The following is a 21,657-nucleotide window of genomic DNA, read 5'->3' as shown; positions in this document are numbered from 1 at the left end:
GCAGGGAGTCTGAGTCTCTCTATCTCTTTCTTTTCTCTCTTCCTCTCCCCAGTGCTCATTCTTTCTCTCTCAAATAAATAAATTCTTTTTTTTTAATGAAGTCATGTAAAAGTATATACCGAATATGCATATCTAAGTAATCATACTTTAGCTTTTCATCTTGCTTTCTCCTTACCTCTATGCTGTTAATACCCTTACATAAGAAATGAAAAGCCAAGATGAGTGTGAAGGTGAACAGGTGTAACCAGCAGAAACTCTTGGGTCACTGAAGATGCCTTAGCCACAGTTTGACTTTAATTGAGTATCATATGTGTCTTTGTTACAGGAGGATGGACGTAACAGTAAATACAGGAAATAATTAACAGGAAAAAACTGAACATTGTGAGAATGATTTTTTTTAACAATGGGCTGAAGGGATTTTTATTTCTCTTTATTTTAGTCTCTCAAAATGAACGGCTGTGAAGAATATGGTGAAGAAAAGGTAAAAACTGAAAGGTAAGAAAATAATCTTTTAAAGTATAACGATTCCATTCCTTTTTAGAAGTGCCATGAAGGGGGCACCTTGGTGGCTCAGTGGGTTAAGCCTCTACCTTCGGCTCAGGTCATGATCCCAGGGTCCTGGAATCGAGTCCTGCATTGGGGTCTCTGTTTAGCAGGGAGCTTGCTTCCTCCTCTCTCTCTCTGCCTGCCTCTCTGTCTACTTGTGATCTCTGTCTGTCAAAGAAAGAAAGAAAGAAGTGCCATGAAGATTTTCACTTAGATATTGCTTTTGAAATTAATTTATTCTTTTCCAATAAAAGGAGAATATTTGACTAAATTATGGACCTACGCTTGAATATTAAGATTATTCTTAAAATACGCTACAAGGAGGTTCTACTGACATGTGATAGTATGTTTAGTAAAACATTCCTCCAAAAAATAAGTATATTCTTGACCATGGGAAAACTGAAAGAAAGGTCTAAAAGGGAATGTGCCAACAATGATGATAGTGATTATCTTCTAAAAGGATTAAAATAAAGCCAAATAAGATAAGAAACATTTTAAAATCCCAAAATTTCGTCTCTTTTTGAAAACAGTTTCAAATACAAAAGAGGATTTGTCCCAATACATTGTTTAGTGTTTTTAAAAAAAAAGTTATACAAGGGGTGGTTAAGCCTCTGCCTTCGGCTCAGATCATGAGCTCAGGGTCCTGGTATCAAGCCCCGCATTGGGCTCTCCGCTCAGCGGGGAGCCTGCCCCCCCCACACCTGCCTCTATGCCTACTTGCAATCTCTCTCTGTCAAATAAATAAATAAAATCTTAAAAAAAAAAAAGTTCGGGGCGCCTGGGTGGCTCAGTGGTTTAAAGCCTCTGCCTTCGGCTCAGGTCACGATCCCAGGGTCCTGGGATGAAGCCCCGCATCTGGCTCTCTGCTCAGTGGGGAGCCTGCTTTCCTTCCTCTCTCTCTGTCTGCCTCTCTGCCTACTTGTGATCTCTGTCAAATAAATTAAAAAAAAAAAAATTTTTTTTAAAGTTATACAAATGAGTTGGCCAACAAAGTGAGTGTACATAAATAAGTTTTGCCCCATATAAGATAATAACCTAACAAAGGGAGCTACTTACATTTTCCTAGAAAAGCAAATTGACAGTACTTTATTTTTGACTAAATAAAATTAAACAAGGGGGTACATATTATTAATGTAGAAATGCATACAGTTTAAATTTAAAAGATTAGGGGTTCCTGGATGGCTCAGTATCTGCCTTCGGCTCAGGTCATGATCTCAGGGTCCTGGGATGGAGCCCTCCATCTGGCTCTCTGCTCAGCAGGAAACCTGCTTCTTCCTCATATTCCTGCTGCTTGTGTTCCCTCTCTCCCTCTCTCTCTCTCTCTTCTCTCTGTCATATAAATAAATAAAATCACAAATACATACATACATACATACATACATTTAAAAGATTAACAAATATCTGGGCCAGCGGCCAGTAATTGTAAAGATACAGACAGGCTCTACTCTGTTAGGCAGGGGAAGGGGAGGAAAAAGGAAGTATATGTAATTTATTTGGGTGGCAGTTAGAAACAGTTAGAAACGCTATTAACATAAATTTTATCTGCAGGTTACTAATTCTTAGATACTTTTTAATTTTACGATCTCTGAAATCCTGTACAATCATCAATATTGTTTCTTAATGTAAACACCAGTGTATCTTGCAGGGATAGATGTCATAGATTGAAAGAACTGTAGTACCTAACCTTCAGTCTAGTAATTTGACTTCTAAGAATTGCTCCTACTACAACGTGTGTGTAAAGACATTTCTACAAAAATTTCATTGCAAAATCATTTTTACTTCAAAAAACAAGGTAATATACACAAAATAAATTAAGATATACTCACACAAGCACCCATGAAATACTAAAGCAGCTAATCAAAAGAATGAGAAAGAAGGTAATGGCTGATGGAAGGATCTCCAAACTATATCCTTACAGATAAAATGTACTTACTGGTGACAAAAGCAACCTCATGGATGCAGAGCTTACAAATTAAATGTTAATTGTAACCCACAATTAGCTGGAGTAGAGGAAAACATCCGCCATCAAAGCAGCATAATTGCAGCCCTGTTATTGACGTCTGGGGAGAATTGTACATGTCTTGCTTTAGTGGTGTGTCCTACTGTCATCAGACAGATGTACTGCCTTGCTCCTCCTGAATATCAGAAAATGGAAAGATGTGTTCAGCCTTTTACATTATCCTTTTTCACCTCGTCACTAAACATTTCATTTGCCTAGATTCTCTTGCCTACGCGTCCACCTTACTGGGGAGATGGCATCTACTGTGTACCCCTAAATAATGAGAACGTGTACTGTGCTTTATTACATTAAGTGAGTGCCCTGATACAGAACTGTCCTTCTAGCCCCCCACTGTAGCAAAATTGATGTCTATCCATAGGGACCTCTATAAATAAATTAAGATACCGCCATGCAATACAATAGTAGGGAGCTATTAAAAAGACATGAGAGGGTTGCCTGGGTGGCTCAGTCAGTTAAGTGTCCAACTCTTGATTTCAGCTCAGGTCTTGATCTCAGGGTAGTGAGTTCAAGCCCCACGTTGGGGTCCGCACTGGGCATTGAGCCTACTTAAAAAGGAAAAAAAAAAAAAAGATGAGCTATTCTCATACAATTGTAATGGGTTATCCACGCTGAAGGGTGGAAACCAACCACTCTCTATCCCAGAGAGGACTCCTTCAATCTAAGGTTCAAGACAGGTTTTGTTTGAGGATTAATTTTAGACTATATTAAACAATTCTGTACTTGAGTTTAATTTCCACTGACCAATGAATTTTAGGAATTGTGGACTTGGGTTTTTTTAATCAGATGATTTATTTTTAAATATCATGAAATTGTAGCGGAAACAAAGGGATCAAGGACATAATATTTAAATTTATTTCAGGGACAAAACTGAATAAAATATTACCACTGTGTTTTGTTGTCATAGCTTGACTCAAAAGTCACAAGAAAGGAAGCCAGATGATGACGACGAGATAACATGGGGAAGTGATGAATTGCCAATAGAAACAACAAACCATGAAGATTCCTATAAAGGCAAGAATTTTCTGAGCAATTTTCTCGTCAAAAATAATAGACTGGGAGAGGGTGGTGGGGTATGGACATTGGGGAGGGTATGTGCTATGGTGAGTGCTGTGAAGTGTGTAAATTTGGCGATTCACAGATCTGTACCCCTGGGGCTAATAATACATTATATGTTCATAAAAAAATTTTTAAAGAGTTAAAAAAAAATTTAAAAAAGCGTTCAAAAATTAGTTTTCAGAATATATGGATGTGTTATTTCACTGTATGTGTACATTATTTGGTTCCATACATAAGGTAAAATCACATAGACAAACATCAACATTCAGTTTTACAACTAGATATTTGCACAAGTGTAGGCTAAAACTCTCAGTGGCTTAAAGTAAAACACACAAATAAACATGTAAATAATTAGAAACACAAAATCACACAATTTTGCCATTCTGGACAATAGTTGAGAAACGCATTTTATTTATAATAAAATAGTTAGAATAGCTCAAAAATAGGAAATTAATACCCTTGCATCTCAACCTCATTTTTTAAAACTAAGAGTCATTGCTCTGTCCTAGTACTGCCTCTTTTATTTTATAACTGAGGCAGTGGAGAAATGAGGCTCCATCTAGTGTATCATTTCTCTTTTTTTATAAAGGCAATGTTATACTAATGCAATGAAAGACATGGTTTGTAATCTGAAAATCTTAGTTGTTAGAGGAAATTAACAGTAGTTAATTAAGTCTTAGTTGTTAAAGGAAATTAAAGTTGAATTAACACTTTTTCGATTTAGGTAAACTGTTGGTATCAGCGTTGGTGCTCTTGTCAAATCCTGTAGCCCATGCTCATCTCCAGCCCTTGGGCTCCTGTTGCCTTTACACTCTGTTCTGTAAAAGTTTAGAGTTATTTTTTGTAAGTGTACTCTGTATTTACAACTAGCCTTCACCCCACCGGATATTCAGCTTCTTGAAGTATCTTGTACGGCTCTGTGTACCCCACAGAGCCAGTGTTATTGTTGCCTACCTAGTAGCTGCATCATCACAAAGCTATACTTGTAGCTGCAAGACTATAGCAAGAACTCTCTCCTGCTTTTTTTCCAGGATAATAGTTGCCTTCTGGTATAAGCAGTTTCCGTAGAACAGGTCCTAAATTAGATACATACTTCTCCCAAGACACTGATATCACTCATTTGATAAGCTTCTGGAGACCCCCCAGTTTTAATTAGTGTTGAGAAAGCTTTCAAATGCGCAGGATACAGGCACTGAGTACCAAACCAGGGTAGAGAGAGGAGGCATCCGTGTTTCTAGTGCATGTCCCATTATAAGGAATTTGTGAAGCATCTCCCTTCATCTTTTCCCCAATGTGCTTGGAAGTTAATTTAAGTGCAAAGCAATACCAGGACTAGATATATTTTGAAACTCTTCTAGAAACTGTAAGTACATGAGAGCCAAGAGCCTTAAGAATTTCTGAGCAGTCAGTGAGGTGTTTCCTTAAAAGTTGGGTACAAGGGGGGGCGCCTGGGTGGCTCAGTGGGTTAAAGCCTCTGCCTTCGGCTCAGATCATGATCCCAGGGTCCTGGGATCGAGCCCCATGTCGGGCTCTCTGCTCAGCAGGGAGCCTGCTTCCCTTCCTTTCTCTCTGGCTGCCTCTCTGTCTACCTGTGATCTCTGTCTGTCAAATAAATAAATAAAATCTTTAAAAAAAAAAAAAAAAGTTGGGTACAAGGGCCTTGCTCTATGGCCAAGATTTTATTGTGTTAATTGTAGGTATCTGCCTGCCTGTTCTCCTGCCTTATTAATTCTGAAGACTCTTGATTTTGTAAAAACAGATGAGGTGAGAATAGGCTCAAATCAGTTCCCTTATTAGCTAAGTCACTTTAAGAGGTTTGTTTTGTTTTGTTTTGTTTCGTTTTTTTAAACAACTGCTGTCGGTGCACCTGGGTGACTCTGTCAGTTAAGTGTCTGTCTTCAGTTCGGGTCATAATCTCAGGGTCCTGGGATAAAGCCCCACGTTGGACTCCCTGCTCAGCTGGGAGTCTGCTTCTCCCTCTCCCACTGCCCCAACCCCCCATCCTTGTGCTTTCTCTATATATAAATAAATAAATAAAATGTTTTTTTAAAAAATCAACTGTTGTCTTCTTAGATCATCCCTTTCTGACAAATGAGGAGCTTGCTGCACTCCCCATCGTCAAAGTGCTCCCCTCTGGTAAATACACTGGTACCAAATTGAAATCAGTCATTCGAACATTGAGAGGTTTATTAGATCAAGGAATTCCTTCTAAGGAGCTGGAGGTAAGTGGCTTCTGCCAATGTTTCTTTCCCAAACAAAGTTTTATGCAAAATTAGGAGAAATTTTTAAAATGTCCATTACTTTGCAACTTTACTTCCAACTAAGAGCACCATCTTGTTCTATCCAGCAGAAAATTAATTCTCCCAATTAAGATCCTAGTTGTATTGTTTTAGAGATCTCCTTAACCACTTTGGAGCTTGATAAATCTCTCCAAAGATTAACTTTCCTGCCTCAGAGTAGAGATAGACTTTTTTTTAAGTCAAGGGTCAATTCCAACCATTTACTAAACTTTATAATTAGAATACTGTTGATTTGGTTTATTAGTAAGTTTCTAGTTTAATATAGCTCCAGAAATATGCCCCTCTGTTCAGTGCAGTGGTTCAGAGCCCTTGCTCATGTGGTCTTGCTGGCAACGTCCATACTTACCACTAGGCCAAAGAGGAATGTAGCACCACTGTGGTTTTGAGGTTTACCTTGTTCATCTCCCTCAAACCATATGCTTGCTTTGCCCACTTCCTGAGCTTTTCATAACCACTAAAGTGAAAGGAGCTATCTTCTTTTGAGAGCTTCTGGAATGTAATAGATGCTTTGTATTTAATATTCAAAATAATGTAAATTACATTAACATATTTGGAAACAAGCTCACGATACTTCCTCTCCATTTTACAGCAATTTCTTCTTAAAGGCTTAAGTTTAAATGTCACCATTCCAAAGACCTGCCATCACAACACTCTATAAAGTAGATCTTTATTTTTTTCCTAACATACAGCTTGTTAATTTCTTCAAAGCATTTATCACAGCATTTGTTTACTTCTTTACTGATTCTTTCTCCCAGTAGTCTGTAAGCTCAAGGAGAACCAGAATCATATCTCTTTTCTCACCACTGTATTCCTAGCACTTATTACAGTGTCCTGCATCTAGGAGGCATTTTCAATATATATTTGCATGGATGGATGGATGAAGAGATAAATGGGTGGATTAATGAGTGAATGAAAAGTGAAAGTTGGCTTTAAAAACCTAGGACTATCTAACCACAACTCTGCCACATGGGATATTCTATGATCCCATAGACAATATTGTCAAGAAATTCTGTTCCAGCTCATTACTTTAAGCCAAAGTTGCTTTTATATTTTTTTTCCTAAAATATAATTATAGATCTCTTTAAACTGAAATTTAAAATTAAGGTACAAATTGCAGCCTCACAAATTTAGTTGACTACGTTTAAAGATATTTGCAACAATATATTTCAACAACTGGTGTATCAGATTAGTTTTGGGGTTTTAGACTCGCTTATCTTAACAGAACATACCAGTTTTACACCCTGCATATTTAAAGCATTTGCAATTGTTACTGAATTACTGCTTATCTCAGCAAATTTAACTTTATTTCCATTTTTTTCTTGCAGAATCTTCAAGAATTAAAACCTTTGGATCAGTGTCTGATTGGACAAACTAAGGAAAACAGAAGAAAGAATCGATATAAAAATATACTTCCCTGTAAGTTTAATTTGGCTTCAAATCAAATATATGTCTAATATAATTTGAACTGATTTAAAACTTTTGTGCTAGTTTACCCTATCTCTAACACAAGTGTGCACACACACACACAAACACATATTCAGATATTTATATCAGTAACAAATACATTTAGATATACAATGTAAATTCCTTTTAAAACTATATATTCTGAAAAATCAATCAGAAGAATCTAAACTACTTATTCAGACATTCATGGATTTTGCAGCATAGTATTAGAAATTAATCAGTGAATCCAAATCAGTAGTTTTATTATTTTTAAATATTTATTTATTTATTTGAGAGAGAAAGAGAGCATGCACATGTGTGAGGAGAGGGAAGGGACCGAAGGAGAGGGAAAGGGAGAGAATCTCAAGCAGACTCCCTGTTAAGTGCAGGGCCGGAGCTCTACCTCATGACTCTGAGATCATGACCTGAACCAAAATCAAGAATCCAATTCTTAACTGACTAAGCCCCCCAGGCACCCCAAATCAGTAATTTTAAGGTCTTCTTAAAACTATGAATTGGGGGGCATCTGGGAGGCTCAGTGGGTTAAGCCTCTGCTTTCAGCTCAGGCTCAGGTCGTGATCTCAGGAAGCAGGGAGCCTGTTTCCCCCTCTTTCTCTGCCTGCCTCTCTGCCTACTTGTGATCTCTCTCTGTCTCTCTCTCTCTCTCTCTCTGTCAAATAAATAAATAAATTTTTTTTTTTTTAATATATGAATTGGGGCACCTGGGTCGCTCAGTCAGTTAAGCATCTGCTTTCCACTCAGGTCATGATCCTGGGGTCCTGGGATCAAGTTTCACATCGGGCTCCTGGCTCAGTGGGGAGTCTGCTTCTCCCTCTGCCTGCTGCTCCCCCAGCTTGTGCTCTCTTGCTGTCTCTCTGACAAATAAATAAACAAAATCTTTTTTAAAAAAATATGAATCAGCTTCTACAGGAAGGGGTGCCTAGTTGGCTTGGTTGCTAGACTGTTATGACACTTGATCTCAGGGTCATGAGTTCAAGCCCTACATTGGGTGTGGAGCCTTCTTTAAAAAAAATAAATTTAAAATTTTTTTTAAAGATTGTCATTCATGAATTCACTTCAGCATGAGCAGTTTCTTAGTTCATATGTCACACCAACATCTATTTATTCCACTCATTCTAACTTCAGAGAAATTTCTATGTTACATTATACACGCATGTGGCTGCAATGGTATCAACAATGGTACTACCAAGTTGCATTAGAGTTTGAATTGTTCAGATATTAGGAGGAAAAAAGGGAATTTTTTTACCACATTTTACTAATTTCACCAATCAACATGTGATTTTTTTTAATATATAGGGATATAGCCAAAATATTAATGTCTAGCAACTTTTTTTTTAAAGCAACTTCTTACAGTAGTCATCAGCCATATTTATATATATCAGCACACTGGGTTCCACCGTGTATGATACAACAATCCTATCTTTACCAGGAAGTCATAAATTCAAAAATCTAAAATAGAATAGTGGCAAATCATGTAATAAATAACAATACAACTGAATTTTTTCAATCAAGTTGTAAGACAAAAAATTTATTTTGGAAAACTTCCTGTGAAAACTGAATCTTAGCATTTTAAAATGAAATCAATAATGGTTCAGCATAAAGTAGGTAGGAATTATTTCAGCACCCCCCCCCCAAAATGGCCAAACTAGCCTCTCAAAGTCAGATGAGGTAAGCCATAAATCCAAAACTACTGAGTGGATTTTTTTCCATGGACTCAGAGGTAGAAGTCAAGTAATTGAAGGGCAATTGATGGAGGATTTTGAAACACTACTGAAGTCGTAATATGATAATCATAGAAATTACCAGTTAAATTTATAAATGTTTTAAATAGAAATGACTTTTGATGTACATACACATACAGTACATACTGATTAATTCTCTTGGACAAATTGGCTTACATATAGTTTTCACTGGTTTGAAAATTTATATTTTGACTATGAAATTACAACCAGACAAAGACGGGGGCCTGTATGCCTGAAGAATAAAGTGAGTTACCTTTTTACTTACTGGGTTAATATTTTGGCTGCTGATTTAAAAGTGTATAATTTAATTAGATGAACAAGAGGTAATTATGCCAATTATATTTGTAAGAAGTACTTTGATTGTTTGATTATAATATTAATTTTTATTTTATGAAATAATCTTCTGGCATTGTCATTCATTAAATTCATCATTATCGTCATTAAAAATAAGGATGGATAAGGGGTGCCTGGGTGGCTCAGTGGGTTAAGCCTCTGTCTTTGGCTCAAGTCATGATCTCAGGGTCCTGGAATCGAGCCCCGCATCAGGCTCTCTGCTCAGCGGGGAGCCTGCTTCCCCCTCTCTCTCTGCCTGCCTCTCTGTCTACTTGTGATTTCTCTCTGTCAAATAAATAAATAAAATCTTTAAAAAAAAATAAGGATGGATAAGAAGTAGCAAAGTTATGTTTGTTTCTCTAGGAACTTATTAAGAAGTTCTAAATGTATTAATTGATTTATTAATTTTAATTAACCAAATCTGTGTAAATAATATCAAATTGTCAGAAACTCACTGAGTTGACATCTTAGATACACTTGTAACAAGAGCAAAATGAGTAAATATAAAATGATTTGACTATAATTTGAAAATATGCCTTCATTAAAAAGTATGATTTCATTTATGGTTCTGAAAAGTTTCTCGTAATTTTTGACTCATGCTGTTTATGAGGCTCTTGTTTAAAAATGCATGATATAGATGGCTCTGTTTTGTGGTGGGAAATTCACAGATGATGCCACAAGAGTTCCTCTTGGAGATGAAGGCGGCTATATCAACGCCAGCTTCATTAAGATACCCGTGGGAAAAGAAGAGTTTGTTTACATTGCCTGCCAAGGACCTCTCCCTACAACTGTTGGAGATTTCTGGCAGATGATTTGGGAACAAAAATCCACAGTGATAGCCATGATGACCCAAGAAGTAGAAGGGGAAAAAATAAAATGCCAGCGCTACTGGCCTAACATTCTAGGCCAAACAACAATGGTCAGTGACAGGCTTCGGCTGGCTCTCGTGAGAATGCAGCAGCTGAAGGGCTTTGTAGTACGAGCAATGGCCCTAGAAGAGATTCAGGTAAGTGAGTTAAATCTTCCCGTCTCCTAAGGCTTATCTCCTAGTTGGAATGCAGGCCTGGACACTTTCCACATCAGTTTATTTCTAAATGAAAGCCAGAAACTTGGGGCTTCTCATTTCAGTGGAACTAATGTCAGCCATTATTTTTTATCTAACAGACACTTAAATGTGACCTTCTTACTGCCAGTTTCCTCCAATGCATTCTGTGTTAGGATGAAATGAGAATACACGCCTTTAAGGTGACCATCCATCATCCTTTGCTTAGTGATAGAACAGAATGGCTCAGAAGCTATGTGCTAGAAATGTGTTTTTGTTTTGTTTTGTTTTTTAAGGTGAAACCTCTAAGAAGAATGAATAGAACAATCAATTAAAAATCTCTGAGTAGCAAATATTCCCCCATAAGCACAACATATTTGGTAATGCATGGACAATTGTAGCATAAATGTTTGTCATTTGGGTAATTCCTTCTATGGCCACCTCACCATTGAATCAATTTAGCTTGAATGAGATAAATGGATATACCTTAAGTAAAGCTGCTACTTTTCCTCACCTCCGCACTCCCTCAATTTCACCCTCCTCCCAGTAGTACTAGCTTAAGTATAAGTACGGTTGACCCTTGAACGAAATGGGAGTTAGGGGTACTGACTCCCACGCAGTCCAAAATCCACATATAACTTTGGACTCTCCATAAACTTAACTACTAACAGTCTACTATTGACCTAAAGTCTTACTGGTAATAGGAGTAGTCCTTTAACACATATTTTATATATTATATGTATTATAGACTGGTTCTTACAACAAACTAAGCTAAAGGGAAAAAAATGTCAAGGAAATCATAAGGAAGAGAAAATATTTACGGTACTGTACTATAAAAAAACCCCGCATATAAATGGACCTGTACAATTCAAACCCATGTTGTTTGATGCTCAACCCTAATGGGTTTCCTTTTGGACTTGGACTTGATTCTGTTGGTCAATGTAACATAGCCTAATGATTTCCTTCATGGTTTTTGATGTGATTTTATAAATAATTAAAGATTATACCTTCTTATTCATTCACACCAGCCTACCCATTACTTATGCTAATGCAGTCATTCAATATTCCTTAAATGATTTGTTTAATTAATAGAAGTTTTGTACAGCCTGGGCCCTGTTATGGAATCTAGGGATTCAGCAGTTAGCCATACAGACAAAAAGAAATCCCTGACCTCATGGAGTTCACTTTTTAACAAGGAAACACTAGTGTTATGATGCTGTGGAAAAAACTCTAAAGGAGTTGACTGAGCCAAGGGATGAGGGGGCAGGGAGGGATTTCAGTCAGAAACAGCAAGTGCAAAGGCCTCGACTTGAACTGTACCTCGTGTTTTCAAAGAACCACAGAGAGGTCCCTGTGGTGGAGCAAAGCGACTACCAGGAACAGGTCAGGTCTGAGAAGGAGGTGGGTCAAGGGCTTGTAAGCCATTGCACTGACGGTGGCTTTTATCTAGAGTACCTTTGAGGTGGAGTCATTTAGAAAGGTTGTTACCCATATCAATGTAATCTGCTTTTAGGGTTTCAAAAGAAGTTGTTACCAGTGTTTAAAATGTGGATTTAGCAATCTCCTTGATAAAGACCCTCTCTGTGTCGTGGGACCGAGTCTTCTTGTCTCCTGCATCTGTCCTTTGATTTGATCCAATGGGCAAGTCAAAGTTTGAAAGGACCATATATTATGAAGAACTAAAACATATGTGTGAACGATACAGTATTTATCTATTTCTTGTATTGTACAATTTCAGACAGGAGAGATACGACATATTTCTCATCTAAATTTCACTGCCTGGCCAGACCACGATACACCTTCTCAGCCAGACGACTTGCTCACTTTTATCTCGTACATGAGACACATTCATAGATCCGGACCAATCATCACACACTGCAGCGCTGGCATCGGACGTTCAGGGACCCTGATATGCATAGATGTGGTCTTAGGATTAATCAGTCAAGATCTGGAAGTGAGTACAACATAGAGGCTGAACTAGCAGTCAACCAGAATTAACAGTGGAATCTAATTTTTAATACTGTGTTATGATCTTGGAATTTTTTTATTTAGCAGGGGTTTTGGGGGGTTACTTAAGTAAAATCTTAAGATTTTTTGTAAGTAATCTCTATACCTGATGTGGGGCTCAATCCCACAACCCCAAGATCAAGAGTCACATGTTCCAACTGAGGCAGCCAGACACCCCTATTTAGTAGCTTTTATGAATGCCTTAATTTTCTTACTGTATCAAATTGTATTTTAAGGATGCCTGGATGGCTCATTTGGTTCAGTGTCTGCCTTTGCCTCAGGTCATGATCTTGGGGTCCTGGGATCGAGCCCTACATAGGGCTCCCAGCTCAGTGAGGAGTCTGCTTCTCCCTCTCCCTCTGCCCCTTCCCCCAACTCATGCACATGATCTCTCTCTCTCTCAAATAAATACATTATATCTTTTTTTAAAGGACAATCTACTCTTCTTTTTTTTTTTTTTAAGATTTTATTTATTTATCTGACAGAAAGAAAAAGAGCACAAGCAAGGGGAGCAGCAGGCATAGGGAGAAGGAGAAGCAGACTCCCCACTGAGCAGGGAGCCCAACTGGGGGCTCAATCCCAGGACCCTGGGATCACGACCTGAGTCAAAAAGACACTCAACCATCTGAGCCACCCAGGCACCCCAAATTAAATCTTTAAAAAAAATTTTTTTTTTTTTTAGTTAATGTTCAAAACTACTCAGACCATAATCAAGAAGATGTAATATTTCAATTTTATATTTGTTCTACTGGTTTTAACCATGTGCTTAAAATTTCTTATGCAATATTAGATTTACTCTCTATAGTCTGTAGGCTTCTACACGGTAAAGTCAGTTTCACTGTCATACTTAGGGATAGAAATATTGAAGCACTGGGGTGCCTGGATAGTTCAGTCGGTAGAACATGCAGCTCTTGACCTTGGGGTTCAGAGTGCAAGCCTCACATTGGGTGCAGAGCTTACTTTAAAAATGTGTGTGTGTGTGTGTGTGTGTGTGTGTGTGTGTGTGTTTGTATGGGCACCTGGGTGGTTCAGTCAGTTAAGTGTCTGACTATGGCTCAGGTCATGATCTCATGGTCCTAGTATCTGGCCCTGAGGTATGCTCCTTGCTCAGCAGGGAGCCTGCTTGTCCCTCTGCCCTTCCCCTCACTTGTTTGCTCTTGTGCTCAGTCTCTCTCAAGTGAATAAATAAAAATCTTTAGAAACAGATGTAGAGAGAGAAGCATAAAAGAAAGTATATTTATGAAATAAAAAGACATATTTTTGTTATTACCTATGAGTGGGAAATGTATACTTTTTCTACAAATTGATGCTAGTCTCTAAACTATTCATTCCCACTTCAAAAAATATTACTAAGTAAACAAAATTAATGAGTATAATCTTATTTAAAATCTAAATTAGTGGGCACCTGGGTGGCTTAGTGGGTTAAAGCCTCTGCCTTTGGCTCAGGTCATGATTCCAGGTCCTGGGATCAAGTCCCGCCTCGGGCTCTCTGCTCAGCGGGGAGCCTGCTTCCTCCTCTCTCTCTCTTTCTCTCTCTCTCTGCCTGCCTCTCTGCCTACTTGTGATCTCTGTCAAATAAATAAATAAAATCTTTTAAAAAAAATCTAAATTAGTATAAACCTTACTTAAAATGTTATAATATCTTACTGTAAAATCATGGTCTCTTAAAGAATTTTCACTAAAAGCATTTTTCGCGCTCTATACACACTATTGTGTCTACCAATTATTTAAGTAGAATGAAACAAAGTCTATTTCTCCCTTGTTTCAAAGTGGCAATATCAGTGAAAATAAAAAGATGAAGAATTTTAATCTGAAAAGCAAACTGTAAGAAAAATGGTTTACCTTTTTTTTTTTTTTTTTTTTATGTTGATATTAGAAAATAGTCAAATCCCTGGGATGCCTGGGTGGCTCAGTCAGGTTAACCTCAGTCAGGTTAAGTATCTGCCTTTGACTCAGGTCATGATGCCAGGGGCCTGGGATCGAGTCCCACATCAGGCTCCTTGCTCAGTGGGGAGCCTACCTCTCCCTCTGCCTGCTGCTCCCCCTCCCTGTGTGGTCTCTGTCTCTCTCTCTCTGACAAATAAATAAAATCTTTAAAAATTTTAAAAAAGAGAGAGAGAAATTAGTCAAATTCCAGAGGGGAGAGAATTTCTTTCGGGGATGTTTTTTGTTGGGGATTTTCAAGTAGAATAACCACCCCTAATTCTTAACAAAGATCATAAATAACATTATCAAATGTTGGCAGGATCAGTTCACTGACTTTTGTCCAGAACAGTTTCCCAATACTGCTAAAAGGAGGAGGAGGAGGAGGTATGGAATCTTTGGGGTTCAAATTCAGTAACCCTTTTTATCTAACACACAGACCCTGTTTTCTTTGGCAGTTTGACATCTCTGACTTAGTACGCTGCATGAGGCTGCAAAGACATGGAATGGTTCAGACAGAGGTGAGTCTTGGTTGGTGTCTTCTAATGAGGATTTTCATGAAGGTTCTGAAGTTTTCAAAATTCTGGCTCTCTTCTTAAACGGTCCCCATGTTATAACATAAAACCAAAGATTTATGGTAATAAGGGACTTTTTTTTTTAAGCATGAGGACTAATTCAGAAAAAAAATTAAAATACTTCAAAGATACCTCATTAAATTTTGCCTTTAATTTAAATGCAGGAAATGAGGAAATGCAGTATTTGCACTTAACAATATCTAGAGAATGGGGCAGCGTGTTGGGGGGGTAGTTTGGGTTGATATAAAATAGCATATAATTTAGTGGCATTCTTTCCCCATTTCCAACTTTAAAGAAGGTAACATTCTTGCCACAGAAATTCCCTGAGAGGGAATGGTTTCGGCAGCACGGACGAGAAGTCCAGAAGGCAGGATAGAGTTGCTTAGCTTAGAGAAGACACTCTTGGGGCAGAGTGAATGGGTAGGTTTGTGTATCCTGTGTTTTGATAATGTTTTCCATTTCTCTTACCTGAAATCAAACCATGGGTTATATCACAGGCTGACCTACAGACAGGTCTTTCACAGGAACTACATTTTGTAGAGTATCTGTCTGCTCTCAGTGGTTTGACTATCCTTACTGTTTGTAGTATAAGGAGGGATATGGAAGCTATTTTCATATCTCATAAATTCACATTTCTCTACCTCTTGAAGAATATAGAAGTTTACCATCTTTAAAATTAAAATTTGCCTCCTTAGCCTTCAGATACCTTTTTAATTCAAGTTAAACCTCCTAAATATTAAGCTGAGTTGCACACTTTTTTAGGTTAAGAAAGCATATTGATCTGTATAAGCAGTTCCTTAGACCCAGGAAACTGACTCATTCAACAAGTACTTACTCACTGAGGGCCTGCAGTGGACCAGGCACTCTTGTAGGCGCTTGGAGCACTTCCGTGTTTGGAACAAAGACCAGACCCCCTCATGAGGTGATGATGAGGAAGGCAGATATTAAACACATTAACTAAGTAAGTTATATAAGATCTTTGAAGGTGGTAAGTGCTTTAGAAGAAAAAAGAAAAATAGAGCGAGGCAAAGAGGTTGAGGCATGGCAGGCTGGGGGAGGTATTTTAAATAGAGTAGCAGCCCAAGGAAGTAACACTGAAGCAAATAAGGAGGTACAGTGGGCACATGAGGCTATCCAAGAGTACGAGTATTTCAGGCAGACAAAGCCATCTGCTCTGAGGCAGGAGCAGGCCTGGTGTGCTTGAGAATGGCCATGGTTGGGGTGGCTGAGGTGAAAAGGGGAGGTGACAGGGCCAGAGCCTGGGGTCTCCTCTGAGGGAAATGGAGACAGCACAGCATTATCAGTGTAGACTGACATGACCTGACTTCCATTGTAAAGGTCCTCTCTGGCCACTATATTAGAATAAGACCGACTTGGGGAGGAGGACGCAGGGTTAGAAGCAGGGAGGTCAGTTTGGCGGCAGGCAGTGGGCCCAGCCTGGAGTGTGTGGATATAGGGAGAAGAGGCCATGGTGTGAAGTAGGTTTGCTAATAGATTGTTGGTGGCCTGAGAGAAAGTCAAGGATGATCGTGTGCAAATGTAGGAAAAATTAAAGTACAGAAGAGCACCAAGGAAATAAAAGGGTTACCTATATTCCTATTTCTCAGAATTGCGCATGTTTTAAACAACATTCTTACATTCTTTAGACCAAGCACATGTGTAACAGGCATGAATGCTCACATACACCCAACCATTTTAAATGAGATTCAACTGTCGTTAGTGTTTTGTTGCTTTCCATTTAGTATATTGTGAATTTTTTCTGTCCATCCTCAGACTCATTAATTCCTTGCAAAGTATATTAAAAAAAGCTCAGATCCCTGCATCGTCAACTTAACAGAGAGTAATTTCACCAAAAAAGAGTTAATTTCCCGAAAACTTTGATTTTCATATTCTTTCGTTCCAAATATTTAAAGAGTATTATTTTGTGTAGCTTCTTGGGTATTAATTTTTTGACACTTCAAAACATCAAGATGAGTTCAATAAATCTAGAGGAAATTTTGAAGGGACTTTATTTTTCCATTATAAGAGCAAATTATAAATATTACCAAAGCACAGAAATAAATGTGTCCTACCACAGACAATTTCAGTTAGGACTCTGGGGTATTTCCACCGCCTACTCACTCACCTCCAAGGCTTTGCCCCTCCTCATTTTGTTAGTCTGGTTCAGTTTCTTATCATTTCGATGACACCGCACAATTCTATATCCTGCTTCTTATATTAAACATTATCACAAAATTTTTCCATATTTTCAAAATTACTCATTTATATATATATATATTTCATATTATACATCTAGAGTCTTCTCTCTTTTTTTTTCTTGCCATAGGATCAATATATTTTCTGCTATCAAGTCATCCTTTATGTGCTGACACGTCTTCAAGCTGATGAAGAGCAAAAAGAACAGCCACAGCTTTGAAATAACATGAAAAGAACAGCCTTCTGGATGCTTCATCTCACTCCCAACCTCCAACAGGCGTTCCTGTTATCTGCTTAAAATAAAGATCACAGGGCAGCAAGTCCACACAATATCATTATGCTTATTCTCCTCTACCTTAGAGGGGCATTCTTCACAACAATAAATAATATTGAAATGCTGTATTTTTACAGCTACTTTAGCCTGTGATAATTTAAAATTTTTTGACACTAACCGAACAGTGCAGATCTTAGAGGTGATTAAGGCAGCTTTTGATTATAGCTGATGTTGCAAGGACACGCCGAGTCTATTTTTAATCCACCAATCTTGTTTATAGCAAAATTCTTTCCCAGTATTTTAATAGAGTTATTTTATAGGGGATACTTGAAACCAGTATTTAAGCTTTAAGTGACAGTAATATTGGCATAGAAAAAAGGTAGCAAATGTTTACTGTATCAGTTTCTAATGTTTACTATATAGAATTTCCTGTAATATATTTATATACTTTTTCATGAAAATGGAGTTATCAGATACATTTGTAACTGCATTATATTTGTTATATGCATCATCTCACTTTGTAAATAAAAATACATCTTAAAAATATGAACAAGCCAAAGTGTATGCAAACATTTTCAGCAATGTGTTCTTTCTTTCTTCTTTTTATTGTTTTTAAGTAGGCTCTACTCCCAGTGTGGAGCCCAACTCCAGGTTTGAACTCACAACCCAAGATCAAGACCTGAGCGGAGACTCAAGAGTCAGACGCTTAACCGACTGAACCACCCAGATGTTCCTTCAGTGTGTGCGTGTGTGTGTGTGTGTGTGTGTGTTTTAATTTAAATTCAATTTGGTTAATATATACTGTATTATTAGTTCCAGGGGTAGAACTTAGTGATTTATCAGTTGCATCTAATACCCAGTGCTCATTCCATCAAGTGCCCTCCTTAATGCCCATCACCCAGTTACCCCATCCCTCCACCATCTCCCTTCAGTGTGTTACTTCTTAACACACAGGCCTCAGGGGAAGCAAGAACTTTTGAACCCCAATTTCCCATCTCCCCACTTGGTCCCAGTCATGGCATCCACAGGGACCAAGAGTGTTGTTGGAAACCCTGGTAAATCTTCGGGGTGTGACGTGTGGGTCCTGTACTGACCAACAGTAGCGAAGACATTCAGTCTCCCTGCCTTCTGCCTCCCTGACTTCCAGCTTACTGTGCCTGATGCATAAATCAGAATACTTTCAAGTTCTAATTGAAGTAAAACTCAGAATATCTAAGCTGACAAGGGGTAATCAAAAGAAAACAATATCACATTTCCTGGGAGATTATACTTGGTTCTGCCTTAAGGGAAAGGGATCTGCCTCAAAGAGCCTGCTTCTGATTCCCAGCGCTGACCGCCTTTCCCTCAGTCTTAATTCTGCCAGCAGTTTTCCACTCAGCCAGGAGTGATGCTCCTGCGAAACCCGGGAGACTGCTTGATTTGTCCTCATGGGACTAACGTGTTGGAACTCGTAAACTTGAATTCCTGATCTTACCCAAGTGCAACGATTTGCAGGAATCCAACCCTGAGTATCAGAGGCTGTTTGAGGGAGAAGACAGCAGTAAATGCACAGAATCCCACCACCATACATTTGACTCCCCACCTGGTCTGAAATAGCTCCAAATCTGGCAAGAGAATCACCACCACCATTCCTACTTCAATCAGAACAGCTTTTATAGATTGCATTGTAGCTGAACATTTCATTTGAAAAAAGGGCTCTGCTGCTTTAAAAGATATTTGGAAACTAATGTTCTGAGCCCGTTGGAATCCTGAGTCCTTGTTTTCCTGTCATAAGCACAGGAAACCAGGCCAGCAGGGCCCTGGGAGCCAGTACAGCTGGAGGTGATTAGCTATCATCTGCAGTCAACAACAGAAAGGAGAGAGGGGAAAGCTGAAGAAGGATCTTTTTTCTGGAAAGAATGTAGCTAGGAAATGGAAACTGTGGCAAGAAAATGTGGTTTCAGTTTACGACCCCTGAATGGAAACTTCATTATAGCAAACATGTTACCGCCCTCATCTGGGACCTGGCGCCACTACCATGGAATGGGATGAGACATTGGCTAGGGCCACTCTGGTTAGAAAGTGCATGGCACTTGCGTGGTAAGGCCACTGAGCCAAGTGGCACACAGGGGCACTTAGGTATCAGATGACTGGATAAATACTGTGTGGCTCTTAACACACATTAGATAGCTAAGTACTATAAAATATACACCAGGAGATGTAACAGCTCAAACTTAATAGAAGCTTATTTCTCATGTGCCCAACGGTTCTGGGCAGGTGAACAGCTCAGCAAGATAGCTCTCTCTCTCTCTTCCAATTTCCAGGAACCCACGCTGATGGAGGGTCTATAATCAACACACAACTTCCAAAGTCATCCTGGGAATTGTCTCCATTCCCCCAGCCAGAAAGCGGAAAGAGCATAGAGGACCACCCATGGGGGATTTTATAAGCTGGGCAGGCGTAGAAGCAAAGCACATCATTGCCACCCACTCCATCAGCAAGAACTGCCCAAATGGTGCCCCCGAGTGCAAGGAAGCTGGGAAACGAGTTGGCCGAGCTCTTTGCCTGTGACAACTCTGTGCTACAGAAGGGGAAGCATAAATTGTGATGGACTCTATTTCTAAAACTGAAATTGTATGTTATAAATGAATGGTATCTTTTATTAAGATTTTATTTTTTTTATTTGAGACAGAGAAGGCAGAAGCAGGGAGGAGAGTCAGAGGGAGAGGGAGAAGTAGGTTCCCCACTAAGCAGAGCCCGAGGTGGGACTTGATCCCAAGACCATGACCTGAGCTGAAGGCAGACACCCAGCCAACTGAGCCACCCAGGCACCCTAAAAGAATGGTTTCTTAAGTATAGTCCTAAGCATTGCAGGATTAGAAACAGCATTTGTCCCCAAATCAAAACTTCAGTAAGTGCCATTAATAAAAATATTTCTGAATTACCATTGTTAAAGGAGAAAAATGGCTGTTACGTAAAAATCAGGTGTTCCTGTCTGTGGTTCCAGTTAGCCTACTAGATCTCTTGCTTTTAAAATGACTAGTTATCTAAATGCAATCTGATATATCCAAGAAGTTAAAAGTTGTCCTCTGGTGATAGATACCTTGACATTGAGAGAATGTGTTCCCATTTTACATAATTCAGAAATATTCAAGGTACTTTGTTATGGCAGAGATAATTGTTAACAAATTACTCATTAATCTGCATAATATTTTAAAGCCAATGCAAATTGTAATATATTAATTTAGAATTGCATTTGACTGCAAGTTGCCAAAAACTAACTCAATGGGCTTCTACAAATCAGAGATTTCTTTCCCTAAGAAAACAAATTCAAAAGCAGACAGTTGCTGGGGTTGGTTCTACAGTTCAAGAATGTCAACATGATTACCCTGGCCTTGCCTTCACTGCCTGAAAATGGCTGCTTCAGCTCCGGCTATTACATCCACATTCCAGGAAGGAAATAGGATTGACAAGGAGAAAGGGTCAATCAGTGCCTGGAGCAAGATAGCAAAATTTTCCGGAAATCACAAGCAGACTTCCCCACTTGTGTCTTAATAACAAGAACTGTGTCACATAACCATCTATAACTTCAAGAAAGCTATTTTTAGCCAGTTATTGCTGTCCTGAACAAAATCTTGGTTCTGTTAATAAGGGCAAAAGGAACAGTAGATATAGGGTAGCAGCAAGCAGCATGTGCCTTTCCACTTCTGCCGGTTTCCACCACTCCTTAGTAGCTAACACTGTTCAGTTGTTTAAGATCCTCCTAACCCCAGAAGTATCTGAATTTATAACTTGAAAATTCACAGACAGGAAGTATTTGAAAGTAGTCTTCAGCTTCACGAAGACTACGTATTTTTATCCATTCACCTCTATATTCTAGAGGTCATGCTAAGCAAACTCTCCGGATACTTACTGAGAAACTATGTTGCCAAGTGTTTGGCTTAGCTCTATCCCCAGAATGAGTAATTATTCAGGTGGGGCCCCTCCAGGTGGACAAAGTACACACAAAGGTGTGTACTTTGTGGTCAGAAGTTGCTTAGTAGCTAAAATATGATTCACTGAGGCACCTGGGTGACTCAGTCAGTTAAGTGTCTGCCTTTGGTCATGATCATGATCATGCCTCAGGTCATGATCTCAGGGTCCTGGGATTGAACCCCATGTTGGTCTCCCTGCTCAGCGGGGAGCCAACTTCTGCCCCTC

The 21,657-nt window shown here is 38.8% G+C and overlaps 1 protein-coding gene across 12 annotated transcripts in view; it reads left to right on the top strand.

The window, feature by feature from the left end:
* PTPN13 (protein tyrosine phosphatase non-receptor type 13) overlaps positions 1–18,038 on the top strand; it is a 204,879-nt gene extending 186,841 nt beyond the window's left edge. For all 12 annotated transcript variants that reach the window (XM_032862136.1, XM_032862218.1, XM_032862233.1 and 9 more), the window contains 8 exons: positions 440–495; positions 3,471–3,577; positions 5,696–5,844; positions 7,248–7,338; positions 10,130–10,467; positions 12,242–12,457; positions 14,892–14,954; positions 17,335–18,038. In XM_032862136.1, coding sequence (XP_032718027.1) covers positions 440–495; positions 3,471–3,577; positions 5,696–5,844; positions 7,248–7,338; positions 10,130–10,467; positions 12,242–12,457; positions 14,892–14,954; positions 17,335–17,424 — 1,110 coding nt within the window. In that variant the 3' untranslated portion in view covers positions 17,425–18,038. The remainder of the gene's footprint in view (positions 1–439; positions 496–3,470; positions 3,578–5,695; positions 5,845–7,247; positions 7,339–10,129; positions 10,468–12,241; positions 12,458–14,891; positions 14,955–17,334) is intronic.
* Positions 18,039–21,657: the final 3,619 nt, after the last annotated feature.

This window comes from Lontra canadensis, unplaced genomic scaffold (genome assembly GCF_010015895.1).
Source record: "Lontra canadensis isolate GAN:19392208 unplaced genomic scaffold, GSC_riverotter_1.0 scaffold1, whole genome shotgun sequence".
Classification (NCBI taxonomy): Eukaryota; Metazoa; Chordata; class Mammalia; order Carnivora; family Mustelidae; genus Lontra; species Lontra canadensis.
This window is presented reverse-complemented; position numbering and strand designations above follow the sequence as displayed.